The following is a 15,639-nucleotide window of genomic DNA, read 5'->3' as shown; positions in this document are numbered from 1 at the left end:
GAACATGACTTGTTTGTGCATATTACACACGTTGGTGGAGGTAGGCAGCACTGTCAGGTGTAAGGAGATGGACTGGGGGTGGGATATGCCAGACCAAGACCCCCACCTTCTTCCCTCTATCAATGGTGAGTGTTCTATTCCAGGTGTAGTGAGTTTCAACAGCATCAGCTTGTAGCTAGACAACAAGACCCCGGTGGAGACTGATTCATAACCCCTTAAACAGGGGTGCATAGTAACTCATCCATCCCAATGGGCTGTCCCATTACAAATTCCAGTAGATAATACCTTTCCCAAGGCATGATGGGACATGGTGTTCTCAGCAGCATAGTGTGTTGATCTACTGTGAGAAAAGGGGCAATGGTTGTTTCCCATGACTTCCATAACTTTATAGTGTTGGGTGTCTCAACAGGGGTCCCCAGTCTGGCATATGGAGCAGTAGGCCCTACTAGTTGCTCATTTAAATGTATTAAAGCGGGGGATAATACCTTAGTCCACTGGCCAAGGTAGTTTTACCTGTTAGTCATTTAAGCTGCTGCTTTGATATTCCATTCTTCCTTTCTACCAACCCTGCTGCTTTCAGATTATGGGAGAGATGGAGCCTCCATTCAATGTCATGTTCTTTTGCCCAGTCTTTCACAGCATGACCTTTAATATGTGACCCACGATCACTGTCGATTCCACCAGGGTATTGGTACATTGTACTCAGTTTCTCTGATTCCGTGATGGTGGCAGCCTGGTTTGCCCAACAACAGAGCAAAGCTTGGGTTAGGCCAGATATAGCATCCATACAAGCCAGGGCATATTTAGAGCCCTCACTCAGAGGGAGGGGGCCAATATAATCAATTTTCCAATTTCTCACCAGTTGGGAACTCTGGTGGGTGGTGCCAGACTCATTTGGCAGTTGCCTTGGGCATTAAATAGAATATACAGGACATTCTGTTACTGCATTAACAAGGTCAGTGTATTTCAAGGGCAATCCAGCATCCTTGACAATACACCATTGTAACCAGGCACTGTGCTGGCTGATTGTCTATGTACCTAACCTGTTGTATTTACTGAAGTATAAGTTGGTAGGGTCCATACACAGCTTAGGGCTGGGATGAACTAGTGGGTTGAAACAGTGAGGACTGTCTCAGTCTCTTGCAAGATAACCCAACCATCTTTCCACATATTTTGACCCCACAGTGCTTATTCATGATCATCCACCCCTCAGTTTCTCATTGTCCAAGTCAAAAAGTTAATCCCTTTAGAACAGCCTAACTGTTAATGCAAAGGGTCAATGTCCTGGGCTGGACTGATCACCAATCAAACCTCTCTGAGTTCAGCCCACTGGCTGCTGCAATTCCTTCTTTTTTCCAACCACATGGTATGTGTTGGGCTGAATAGCAGCTGCAATTCATGTGGGTGGCTTAGACCCAAATATATACCAGGCATCAGAGGGAATTTCACCTACTCCCTCTCTACAGGCTACAGGGTCCACTGGAGGAATAGGGGTGGGGGCATTTGAAGGACCTACATACTCTACAGAGCCTGGTAGCATGTACCTTCCTATATGTGTGTGCATTTACACTATTGTTTATGTTTCTCTGGAGAACCCTAACTTATACAGAAAGGTAGGGAGAGACATTAATGATTGTAGCTATAAAAAGGTAGCATGAGGGATCCCTGTGATGGAAATATTCTGTATCTGGACTGTGGTGGCACTCATAGGAATCTACACTTGTGATAAGATTGTACAGAACTAAACATATTTAACACACACACAAATGAGTGCATGTAAATCTGATGGAATCTGAATAAAGTTGGTAGGTGATATCAATGTTTATTTCCCGGTTTTGACACTATACTATATTTATGCAAAATGTTATCCTTGAAGAAAATGTGTGAAGTGTATATGGGATGCCTCTTTATTATTTCTTATAACTGCATTGAGTCTATAATTATCTCCAAAATATTAAAGGTAATTTTTGATAAATTAATCAATAAATGAATAAAATGGATACCACCTTCCAAGGTAAGATGCAAGGTCATCATGCAGAGCTTGCAAATAGCTATCTGAAAACTACTTTTGTGGCCTCAGCTGTCCATACACCTACAGACTGTAAAAGAGATGAAAGATACGGGGTAAAGAATTGAGGTAAACAGATTGTTGTTGTTGAGTGCTGTGGCTTTTTCTAGGTCCAATCCCCTCCAATCACCCATAGGAGGTGACAGGTGTCTGTCTCTCATCTAAAATCTAAAGACACCTCAAGATGACCACTCAGAGGATCAGAGGTTATTGGACACAGAGGACCAGTGTCTATCTCAGGCTAGAATTTCACCTGGTAGAAATGTGTGTCTGGCTCACTCTTCTGACAAAGGTACAAGGAGGGTTGGCTGCATTTGGAACAATGCTCCAACATTAGAGGTGTTTGTTGGGGTAAAGAATACCTAAGTGCTTACTGTGGATACATGTGGTACAGATGCAAGAATGAGCAGAAGACCCCTGGGCCTAACACTGAATACTCAGCAGATAAAAGAGGACTCCTAAGTAACCTACCAAAATAGACGTACATTTGGCTACACTGAGGCAACTGCAGGTGAAAACTTCCCCAGGGATGAGGCGGTGTCCCCAAAGCCTAGAGATAGCTTTAAATACTTGTCAAATCTTGATGCTAAAGCATCATTTATGTTAGTCAATTAAGAATTTTCTACCACCCCCATCTTGACTGTTCTCCCCTAAAACTACATTGTTCTGTTAGATGATTTGCCTGTTGGTTCCTTGATCTGATTCTCCATTCTTGACCAGTTCTGTTGACATTGCTGGGAACTTCATTTTCCAAGAACTTTCCCATTTTCATAGACCCTGTTGTGTACCTATTATCTCATAGTAGCTATCTGCGGGAAAAGTGAAAGCAAAGCATGTAAAGCACATACTAAGAAACATCAAAATTTATTAATGGAAGGAGCCAAAAGACATTCATCATAAATGAACCGAGGCACGTAACAACCAGATGGACTTAAAAAAAAGATCCATCTCAATGGGAGACTCTTTTCCTTTGTAAATCTAAAAAAATGAGTTAGTAAAAAAGAACTGACTGGTATCAACATCAGCTCCCCACACTCGAGGTATAGGTAGAAGTTAACAATGGGATTTCTAAAATACAAATGTTGGTAGGGGAGGGATAAATTAGGAGCTTGGGATTAACATATACACACTACTGTATATATAAAATAGATAATCAACAAGGACCTACTGTATAGCACAGGGAACTCTACTCAATGTTCTGTAATAACCTAAATGGAAAAAGGATCTGAAAAAGAATGGATATATGTATATGTATAACTGAATCACTTTGCTGTATACCTGAAACTAACACAACATTGTAAACCAACTATATTCCAATATAAAATAAAAATTAAATTAAAAAATTAAAAACAAATGTTAACAACTTAATAGTTACCATTTCAGTTTCTACATTAAAAAAAAAATCAGTTTGAAATATATTATTGGATGTGAGTACACCCAATAAGTAGAAAATAGAGATGCATTGTGCTAGAGATGTATCAACCAACTTATCTTAATCTGTAGTAGTAGACAAAGTTTGGCACACAATTAGCATTGTTGAAAGAGCAGCCAAAGTGCCTAAGAGAGGTGGAAACTACTAGCAAAGTTATCTTAAAGTTCTTGATGAATTACCCTAAAATATTTACTTTTTATCTGGGCACTAATCTTGCTACAGTGTTGAATTCCATTTTGATTTACCTGTATTCTTGTAGAGCATATATATTGATAACAGCACTTTCAATGGTCGCTCCAGGTATTACGTTCTGTATGCAAAACTTATCACAAGTCTACTTGTGTTGATTGACATTTTACCAGTTCAAATAAAGCATAGAAACATTGCCTCCTTTCACATGTAATTTCCCAATTACAAATTAATTGTCTTAAATATTCCTCTCCTCCACATTGAGAATTACACCACACTGTGTCAATTTTTTCTCCCACAAACCTGGAGTCTCTCCAAAGGGAAGGGCTTAGGACAGCTTCTCGAAAACTAGATTCTAGGCATGAAAACTCAAGGGGTTCTCCCCAAATGGTATGGACTGTGAAAAATGTTTGGACTGAGGTCATTCAGAGGGAATAAGCTTCAGTAATGATTGAAATAGAATTTTTACCTCCCTGTGTAGTTAGTTCTAAGGTCATATTAATCAATAATTTTATCTAGAAAAAATAATGTGACTTCTATTAAACGTGATTGGGAGGTTTGTAGATTCATATTCAATTCAGAATTAGATTCACAATGCTAGAATTACTTTTTTAAAATATATGAATTATTGTATAGATTTTATGTAATTTTTATGATTTTAAAGAACTATTAGTTGTCCTTTATAGTGTCTGCATAGCTCACAATGGCCCCCACTCACTCCAACTACCCCCCTTACCCCACAACAGAAGGCCCACTAGTCATTTTCTATGTAATACTTGCCATCCTCCCAGACAGTGGTCCTCAACTTCAGCTGCTCATTAGAATCACCCTAGGAACTTAAATATCCCGATGCCACAGCCCCAATCCCCAGAGATTCAAATTTAATTGGACACAGTAGTTTCTAAAATTCCTCAGATTCATCTGTTTGTTGTGCCAAGCTACCTTACTGTCATGTGCTCTGACTCCAGACAATTAGAACTCAGGGATTCTGACTTAAGACAAGAGAGAAAAAATGATTGGCTCACTTCGGTGGGTGTGGTCGTATGCTCCTGAATAATAGAGGAATCAAGAGGAACATATGTCAGCAATGAGAGGAGAAAGAAGCAGAGTCACTGAGAGGAGCAGAAAGATGGAAGTTGAAGAGGAGCCCTGGTCCCTGGGGGTTGGTTGCAATCCTGGCTTGAGGTCCCATGTGCATCCCTCTGTCGTCCTAACCAATTCCTTTTGCTCTTTAGACTTGCAGGAATTCGTTTTGTTACAGCCAACCAAAGGAGTCCTAACAGATGCAATATTTCAAGCCAAAATCTCTAGCTCATTAACCTATAAATGTAAATGATGCTGCCACTACAAATGTCACTCATTACCTAACACACTCATTTGGCATTTAGGAATTTATGCTCTGTGTTTGAATCATTTTAGGCCATTACTTGCCCTAGCCACATAGATGCTGGATGATAAGAATTGAATATTGTACCTCTATACTCAATAATCTGAATATTAGGAATTTACTGTTTGTTGATGATTTTTGCAAACAGACTACTTATTTAAAACAAAGTTTGTGAGCCTTGGTAAGAAGAGTGATGTGACTGAAATACATGAAAAATAACATGAAAAGAAAATGTATTCATCCCCTTTCTCAAGCTCTACAGAATTGTCTGACCCCCAAACTGTCTTATATTAGTTGCTAGAAGATGAAGGTACAAAATGAGTCACCAGATTGTTACCACTTAGTAGGAAGGCGTCTAAGCCCATGCCCTCTTAATACTAGCTCTATATCCATGACAGCCTAGAAGATGCTGACTGAATCTTCTCTTGCTGAAAGTAAGACTTCCTATTCCAACAAAATTATAAGCTCCTCTGGGAAAACAGCTATGTTTTCATTCATTACAACATTTAGCACAGTGCTTTGTGCAGAACAGAGGCTTTATTAATGAATCTGTTTAAAGGAATAAATGAGGTTTGGTTCAGCTTTTATATACCAGTTGTACATATGAAAGATAAATGTTAGCACCAAGCCTACACATGAGGAAAAGTGATATATTTACAATGTCATTTACAATAATATTTTAATTCTATTAACATCCCTACTTCTCATATGTCAAAATGCAATCCATGTAACTTTTATTTATAATTTACTCTTCTCTAGTAATAAATAACTTTTGTCATATTGTAAATTTGCTAATGCCAATAAAAACACATGGGGAGAAACCTTAAATCATCACCAAATGCCACTAACATCCAGAGGCTGTATGATGTTCTAGTACAAGTCTTAACTGACAAAAACATATGAGGACAGAAGACAAAAATGTGTTTGTAATGGTCATATAAACATTTGAGGTTTTATTAGGGATAAATCATAATTTGTTAATTCATTGAAATAATCTCTTTAGACAGAAAAAAATTCATTTTCCATTCTTTTGGGAATGTTTAGAGTATTCACAGAGATAGTAACCCAGTATTTCTTTGAGTGCTGCATTGTGGATTGATAAAAACGTTTATATATTATTAAAGGCTATAGGAATTGCAAAGTTTCTAAAGGCATTTTTTTCCAATGATAGAGACTGAAAGCAAAACACTGAGTTAGAGTTACAAATCTACACTCTTATAGATATGGGAATAATATATTTTGTTCCATCAACATGTCTACTTTACATTATTCAGCACAAAGCTTTGTGAAATAAGAATCATGGGAATATAAGAATATAAAGGAAAAAGGTACAAATAACAGCTTCATAAACTGAGAAATGTACATAAATAAATCATGTATATGTGGGCAGTTTGCTTAGCTGGCAAGAAACAAAATATGGAAAATCTGCTTGTTAAACAATAACTACAGAGTGTGCTTTTATGATGTTTTTCACCACAGTGATTCATATTAGAGATAGAAGCAGTTGCATGTTAAATAAAATCATTGAGCATTGTTCCCTTCATATTGTAAAGAGCTGACATGTTGTTTTGAGATGCCTCCCATTAGAAAGTGAATATTCCTTCAATGCTATGCATTTCACAAAATTTAATAAAGAAGAACTGTAAATAAAGTCACAGGGAGATTTCAGACAGTTTTATTAGGAGATTGTTGAAAAGAAAAAGAAAATTAAATACAATAACAGTAAACGTGGTTCTCACATTGAAACCAGGCTCAAGAACTAGGCTACCATAGAAAAATTTCCAATTCTTGCATTATGATGTAAAAACAGATTTTTGTACAGATTTTGTACAACAAAATTCGTAATAACCTTTTATCATTTTTAGAAAACTTTAAATATATAGATAAAAATAGACAATTTTCATAGGTCCTACATGAAGATGAGTATGTTCTGTTCCAAGGGCTTGCATAGAGCGCAAATGTGGTTATAATATAGAACAACCAGACATTAATAATTTTAGGATTACAAAAGCATGGAAACCATAAAATGGGCACAATTTTACTTGTTTAAACCAAAAAACAAATTTTAAACCAACCTGTATAACTAATAAAGGGGAAAAAAACTTAAGTTACAGACTTAAAATAACATTTCATGACTTGCAATATTTACAACATGTTAGTAAGATTCTCTCATAGCATATAGCTGATAGCTTTTTTCTTTAATCCTTGCTAAAATTTCCTTTTATAGCAAACCAAACACTAAAACATTCTCAAAGGTCTGGAAAGTATGTATTTTAAAACTATTTAACCTACTTAACAGGTGACTCTATGCAAGAAGCGGAGCAATGGCTGATTTTACTACTTACGGAAGTTGTAGGCTTTTAAAAAAACTTTCAAAAAATGTATGATTCAAAAGCTTGCCACAAGTTCCTCTGTTTTAAGTGTTGTAATCCTTTAAAGACTGCATACAGGGAAAAACAAGAGATACATACAACAAGGAATAGAATCTCTTGTGCTCAAATAACAAAAGAAGGTTATGGAAGAACTATGCTTAGAAAACCAAGTTTCTACAAAGCATTTACTAACAGTGTTTTAAATAAAAATATTGCTCCCTTTTAAGCAAGCTAAAAATAGGAACTGTATATATAACCTTTTTATTGCATTAAAAATGGTCTTAGCTGGTTAATAGCGAGCTACACAAAAGAAATATGTTCCAGTATTGCAAGGAAGACCTAAAAAACTATAGAAGCTTAGTGCCAGTGTATCTATAATGTTAATTTCTTTTCAAATCATTAATACCCAATGAGAACTATCTTTAAACATTTTTAAGCTAGTTTTCTTGGTCATTTAAGATTTTGCTATTTATGGTAATAAATAATGTTATGATCATAAAATTGTAAGATGACAGCAAAATCATAAAATGTCCAGCAACTATACTGATTCACGTATCAGTCTTTAAAGGTGTAACTCCAAATATGTAAAAACAAAGAGAAGGTAACTTCAGCATGTAATAAGCACTGTTCGTAGCTTGACTTCCAGTTATCTGCACAAAAGTGAAAACACATACTGTAACTTTCAAAAAGACAGTGAAAATAACACGTAGGCACCCTTCCCTCTGACCAGGGTGGGAAGCACAACACATTTTAACTTTATCACTCAGCGCTACATGGTATTGGACTGATACATCAAGGATCAAGGGTTTGTTAGGTTTTGTCTTTCAGCAACATTAACATAATATGACATTAACATATAAAAATATTTCTGGTGTTTTGATTTACTGTTCAGCCACAGTCCATTCTCAATAGTGCAGTTTGGGGCACTAACTAGGGTTCAATATACAAATAAAAGTGGCTGACACAGAGTTCTGATGTCACCAGATGCTTAAGATCTCATTCATTAATACTGTGACTCCAGACAAATATTTACATGCCTGCATGCGTTAAAACCAGAAAGGTGTCTTTCTGACCAACAGGGTGACAAAACGTATTTTCTAAAATTTTCATTTTCCTAAACTCTAGTATACTACTGCATACATAATACCTTCCTTGTATGTTTTATGTTTATATACTGTACATGTGACCAACAGTTTGAAGAAGAAGCATAATGATCATTTTAAATTCTATATACCACTACCAGTTTGGAATGAAAACATGTTACGTTTATATATTTTTAAGGAAAAAAGACCTTCGGTGAAACTTTTTGGCTTATCTCCAATGCTTCTTTTCAGGTATGCAAAATGTTATTTCACGGGGTTGTTGTCAATATCCATTTGTTGGTCTTTTGGAAAGTACATGAACAAAAATCTTCAGGAGAAAACCCACAATTAGAGAGTTTAAAATAGAATGTAACAGAATATTACTCTTTGATTTATTGACTTTTTAGGAATCCTCTCTGTCCCCTACAAGTTCATTTCCAAGTGTTCTTGCTGGTTTCTGGAGGACATAATTCTGTAAGTCTGGGTGACCAGTGCTACAAGCGTCTCTTGATGTGCTCAGATACAGAATTTTCAGAAGAGGAAAATGGTTCATTCCATTAAAAAAACAAAGCTAGGTCTTATTGAGACCTGCCTTTGACTCCATATACAAGTGTCCAGCAGCAAAGTTGCAATTATTAACTGTAAGAAGTTTGATACTTGTACATTTACAAACATTCTCAGGTCTCTGGTATGAACCACAGGTGAAAATCAATGAAGGAAACTTTTTTTTTTTTGTAGAATACTTAAACTTTTAAAGAACATTAATACACAAAATTGAGGAAGTTCCCTTAAAAGGACTTTATTTTTTTCCCAAACTTTCCAATGACGAATGTCTGACTGCAAAGTTCTTTACTATAACATGGACTTCTTCAACAGGAAAGATTCAGTACATGACAGTAGTTTTCAAATACAGTCTTCCATCTAAAAATGAACAACAAAAAATAATTACTTATATGACATCTGGGGGACAAATGTGAATATAAAAACTACATAGCCTGATATAAAATTTGTGGGTTTTATTCTATCTTCACTTATGTAGGAAGTAACATTTTTCACATATTCTCAAAGTTAATTTCATAGTTACATTGAATTGAAGTGACTGAAAAGAATACAACGTTTCTAGTTCTCATAAATATATATTTGATATCAGTACAGAGCACTCAGAAAATAGATAAGAGTGTGTGTATGTGTTTTACTGATATGCAAAGCTAGTTGATTTCTGTTGAATGACAATTACTTCCTCCAAGCTTGCAGAACCAAATTTTCTTTGAATGCACTCAGATATATCTCCATCAGGAAAGACTGAGCTCCCATCTTACTTCTTAGAGGTGTTGTTAAATATACCGTGTAATGTAACAGTTGTGCACATTTGTTGCTATTTATGTGAAAGCTACTTGGGTTATTTCATCAATATCAATGAACTATAGCCTTTCCACCTTGAAGTGAGATTAAATGAACAATTAAATATTAATATATTACTCAGCTTTTACCTATTGAGAAACACACAGCTATGTGAAAAAGAAAAGTAAATCAAATCTTCAATAAACCCACTTGAATGAAGCAAAAATAAGGAATTAAAAATCCAGAGGACAAACAAAACAAAACATAAGCCTGTTTCCCAAATGTAACACTCTCCCAACTGTCCACTTTGTGGTGTGGTCTAAACCTTGGAAATATTTGTACAAAATCTGTTTAAATTTCACGTTTTAATATCTACAGTAGAAGGTAATCAGAAAAGTAAAGTTTTCCAAAATTTTTTTAAATGTATATTGTAATGTAAATGTTTGCAAAATGTCTGATAGCTTCAAGAATTAAAGCATAAGGAAATAGAAATAGCCTACAGTAAATTTAGGAAATAGAGAGTCTAAATATTTGCAGATTTCACCTTCAACGATAAGCTAATTGAGTGCTTATACATAATCTGTGGTAGATACAGTAATTAGTAAGGAGCTTAAAACCAATGTTAAACTATTTTTCTACTTCACAGAAATATTGGTGTGCCTAAGTTTTATATTCCTACAACATGTTTTAGCTTAGCGTCGTTTGTACAGTTGGACTATTACTTCTAGGATGTTATGGAATGCTGTTTGGCTTATTAATACAGTCTAAGCACCCAGTATATGTTCAATAAAATGTGTTTGAATGAACGAATGAATGAATAAATCAGATATAGCTTTCATGTGATTTATACAAAGTAGATAAATAAACCTAATAAACTAATATTATAAAAATAAACTGAAACTTTTCTTTCATATTCTTAGTATCATGTGGCTAAAAACTGGACCTATTAAAAGATAATTTTGATCTTAATTTTTTATTAAGAAAAGCAACTAAATTGTTTTAAAATTTAGTCATAGAAATAACCAAAGAGGTAGAACACTGATGCTTTTAACCAAAATTTTCTAATTTTTAGTCCTTATTTAATTTATCCCTACTTCTCTCTCCTTCCAATTATCTCAATATTTCTATCATGTATTCACTTAAGTTGAGGATATCATTCTCATTCTTATTTTTTTTTTTTAAATAGACAACGTTTCCTAGGATTAGACGGGCGGAGAGAAACATTCTCAATTTCCCCTAAATTTAAATTTTATTCAGTGAAGTCCTTCAAAATACTTGTGGAAAAGAAATTATTTTCTCAAGATTAACATTTCATTCTATGGAGTTTTAAAGAATCTTGGTACATTAATGAAAAAAAAATTATGGGATTTGCTGGTGGTCCAGTGGTTAGAACTCCTCGCTTCCACTGCTGGGGGCCCAGGTTCGATCCCTGGTCGCAGAACTAAGATTCCACAAGCCACAGGGCACGGCCAAAAAAAAAAAAAAGGTTGTTAAAGAAAAATATTAAAGTTTTGAAAAATTGTTTTCTAATCTTCTGTGATGTCTATAACGTATTAAGTAGAAGGAATGTAGTAGCAAAGAATGGATATATAGAAATTATTCATTAAGTATGAATCATTGTTTTAAAAGGTCCACTAGCCAAATTCTTCACCCAAGTGCTATGTAATTTGCTACTGACTTTCTTCTCTAACCTTATATGTTACCCCTCTCCCTCAGTCAGTGACCCTGGCTCTCCTTTTCATAGAATGGTGTGCCATTCTACATATGGCACACCAAGCTCTGCACTGCTTTGGAGTATTCAGGCCTGTTATTCCTTCTAAATGCCTCAAGATAAGTACCTCCTCCTTCCCCACTTACATTGTTGCTCCCATCTATTAAACTTCTCTATATAGAGTCTCCTATTTACTCTCCAACACAAGCACCCTAAGAATTAACTCCATAGCACTTTGTCTCACTTTGAAGTTACGTATGGGAAGCTTCTTACATGGCGAGACCCACAAAAGCAGCAGCCATATTTCTTTTCCCATCAGTATCAGAAGGAGAGTGCTTCAGCATAATACTTGCCTTAAAAGTTTTAATGCAGTCTCAAATGTTAAACTTTCAGAGAAATCAATTACTTATGCTTATGTATTAAAAATAATTCCCTTTAGCATGTTAGAAATTTTAAAGTCTGTCTGAAACTAAATTTTAAAATAAAAATATAGTAATTAAAATTATAGCATGAATAATTATTTTATAAGATCCTTTAGATCATATACAAAGCATGTTTATAAAAATTATATACATTGTATTTATGTGCTCAGTACTTGATCTACTATAATAATCTACTTTTAATAAATGTCTCTTTAAATTTTTGACTAATGTTCCTAACAGATGGACAAAAGCATCAAGCATTAAAGATGCCAGCTATAAAATAGATCCAAACTGCTATAGTTAAGGCATTTCCATGATTAAATAATACTTACACATCAGAGATTATCTGCCTTAGAATTACCTGGAAACAGAAACATACCAGGCATAGACAGACCCTAGAGAGTAACTCCCTCTCCCTTTGTCTATGGAGCCTAACTTTCAAGGCAATTCTACCATATAATTTTGTCATCTTTATTAAAACATACTTATGGATAATTCAAAGTCTGTAAGAAAAAAAAGGTTTAAAGTAATTTTATGTTGGTCCAGAGAAGTTATATTGGCCCGCCAACCCGCAGCAAATAACCACATATGGATGTACCCAGAGAGCTACCAGCAGGCTTCTGAGTTATGGGACTGTAGGTTTATCTCAGGCTTCTGATAACAAACCACCGGACAGCAAGCTGAATGGCAAGGGTGCTAGGAAGAATACATGGGCCCATAATTCAAACTGTGCCATGTTTTTTTACGTTATGTAATAATGGTGCCAATAATCTTTCCTTCCCCAGCTCTTCAAACAGCAGGCAACGTGATGGAGCCCTAGAGAAGGCCCTGTAAAAACAAGCGCAGGATGGAGATTATTGGAATCCCTGAGTATTTTCATGGCTAAGACTTCATTATTCAGAGGTGTGTTGTTTGCATCTGGAAACTCAGAGGCTTATTCATGTTTTGTTTTAATGGCTGCCCTTTGTGCATTATACTTCCCTTCTAACTAGACAATCTCACACCTACTCACCATTTCCTATATTGTCTTTATTTCTGCATTTGTTGGCCACAGAAAAATATGTTTTCCTGATGCTGAGCAGTGTTTATGAAACAATCATTCCTTGATATCTCAAACGGATGAGAACTTTTTTAAGATCAAGTAAACTGGCAATAAAGGCAATAATGATTACCAACAGTATAGCTAATATTTTCTGAGCACCTATTGTGTTCAGGGCACTTTATAGATTTTAAATCTAAACTTCTCAACAACTCAAAAAAATAGGTATTCTTAGTGCCTTTTACAAATAGGATATTAAGACTCAAAAATGTTAAGTTATCTGGCACATTTTCAAAGAGCTAGTGAATGGAAGTGCAGTGATTAGATATTTGTGTGAACCCAAATCTATTCTGTCACTTCCTCTAATAAGCAATTGCAAGATCACTGGAGGAAATACCCTGTCTCTGATTTGCAGAGGTAAGGGACTGACTCTTGGATACCTTGGTACCATCAGCCTCCTTGCTTTGTGAATCTGTCCCTCACCATTTTCTCAGAAAACAGAGGTTTTCTTTTAGTATGCAGAGCCTCAACTGAACAACTTGAAATCAGAACTAAAATTCTTATAGTTTGATTTCAGAGAAAATATCTTCCGTTGACACAATGATTATTTGCTTTCGTAAGGGATGTTGATATGAAAAAAATCATCAAGTGACACTTTGTGCATGGGAGTACTTAATTAAAAAGTCTCTTCTAATTAAAAGCATGTGGGAGTAGGCACTGAGTGAAGCTATTTAGATTACAAATTCCTAATAGTTCCAGAGTTCATTGTGATTTGATGTTTACAGCTCTAATTTGGTGTATAAGAAAGTATCTAGGTCACTGAATAGTTTATTGCAGGTGTGAATTTTTGTATGCTGCTTACTGTTATTATGCAGATTTGGATCTACAGATGAGTTAAAGAAAAAATTTTAAACTCTCGATAAAAATGAATCTCAGGTTTTAACATTAAAGTTGAAATCTTCAGCTCAGACCATTAAATATAAAGATTCTATCAGTTATTTGTTAGCTGTGGATGAGGAGGGAGAAATGGAGAATGTCACAAAATTTCCAGTTCTGTTTTGTGTTCATGAATTAAGTTTGTTCTGTTTTAAATTTAATTTTTATTTTATATTAGAATATAGTTGATTTACAATGTTGTGTTAGTTTCAGATGTACAGCAAAGTGATTCAGTTATACGTATACACTGATTTAATGTTTTTGCAGCTACTCTTATGTGTAGTTATTTGTAACATCTAATGCATATAGACAAATATATAATTTAGCTTTTATTCCATATATAAAACTAAAGTATTGAATAGCTTTATCATTTACTTTAAAAAACTAATGATGTTTGTTCAATAACAATCACAATATATGATGAGATTTTATATTAGAAGATGGCATACAAATTGGAATCATTTCAAATTACTTGACACCAGAAATCCAATGCTTTCATTGTATGAAAACTAAGTGGAATCATTAACAAGGGAGTATGTTACTGAAAAGTATTACTCAGTAGGCAAATAGGTATATATTCCAGTTTTGAATAGAACTCCCTTGCAAAAACATCCACAAGGATCTTTTACTTGCCTTTAGCACAAAGGGCGTAATAAATTACATTTCCTGTTAGAAAGTAGTTTTATTAAAAATGGCATCTATTTGTTCAAAACGTATATCCAGACACCTGTAATCTAATGAAGTTTGCTGCTTTCACAAAACAGTTGCATGTGCCCTTATCTCACCCCTCCAGAGCTGAGGAAAATACGAACATAACAGAGGGCAAACATATAAGATCATACATCTAGAAAGTTTAATATTTACATAAATAATATTAGGTCAATATGAAATATAGTAACCCTGAGCTTCTCTCAACAGAATGTCTTAATCATAAAAAGTAAGGGAAACCAAAACAAGTGATGAAAACAAATGTTAATGATTCATGTGATATTTGATAAGACAACGAAAGGAAGTCAAAATAAAAGCAAACAAACAGGAACAGATGGGAAGGATCTTTGTCAAGTCATAACCCTTCTTCTAAAACCCCTAAAGGAAGAAGCTAATTAAAGAAAATATTGTTTCTTGCTTTTTTTATAATTTTATATTTAGAGTAAGAACATTCTGCTACTGCTGAGGCAAAGAAGCAGAGACACAAAGTCTACATTTAACATGAGAAATATTTTAAGAGAGATTGATGTTCAGCACAAGCTCTTTTACAAGAGAATACTGGGTAAATATCATTTCTTCTCATGAAATGCAGATAATAACAGTATCAGTGATTTCCAGAAGTTATAGTCAAGGTTGTGTTCAAATATAATGAAAAAGTAAAAACTGAAAAAGTTGCAAAAGATTTTGAATTTTAGGTATTTCAGGGTGATAGCTGCAGAACCTGAGGCCCACAGAGCTGGGTCAAAGTGAGAGAGGACTGAATCCCAGATCCCTTTTGAATGCTTTCTCTATAAGCACCCAGTGCCATTCTAGAGAGTGGGCATGGACTATGTGTAAGAAGGCACACCAAGTTATTCTGTCTATACAAGCCAAACATACTAGTACAAGCAGTAGATAATGGATTACTCAGTAGACCAACATGGCCCAGCTCATTTGAAATCAGAGTAGATAA

The 15,639-nt window shown here is 35.0% G+C and overlaps 1 protein-coding gene across 1 annotated transcript in view; it reads right to left on the bottom strand.

Moving 5' to 3' along the window:
* Positions 1 to 6,735: 6,735 nt before the first annotated feature.
* DACH1 (dachshund family transcription factor 1) overlaps positions 6,736 to 15,639 on the bottom strand; it is a 414,957-nt gene continuing 406,053 nt past the window's right edge. Inside the window, exon 11 of the mRNA XM_004286289.4 lies at positions 6,736 to 9,451. Coding sequence (XP_004286337.1) covers positions 9,414 to 9,451 — 38 coding nt within the window. The 3' untranslated portion in view covers positions 6,736 to 9,413. The remainder of the gene's footprint in view (positions 9,452 to 15,639) is intronic.

The sequence above is a fragment of the Orcinus orca genome, chromosome 18 (genome assembly GCF_937001465.1).
Source record: "Orcinus orca chromosome 18, mOrcOrc1.1, whole genome shotgun sequence".
Classification (NCBI taxonomy): Eukaryota; Metazoa; Chordata; class Mammalia; order Artiodactyla; family Delphinidae; genus Orcinus; species Orcinus orca.
The sequence above is the reverse complement of the archived record's forward strand: the minus strand, read 5'-3'. Positions and strand labels throughout refer to the sequence as shown.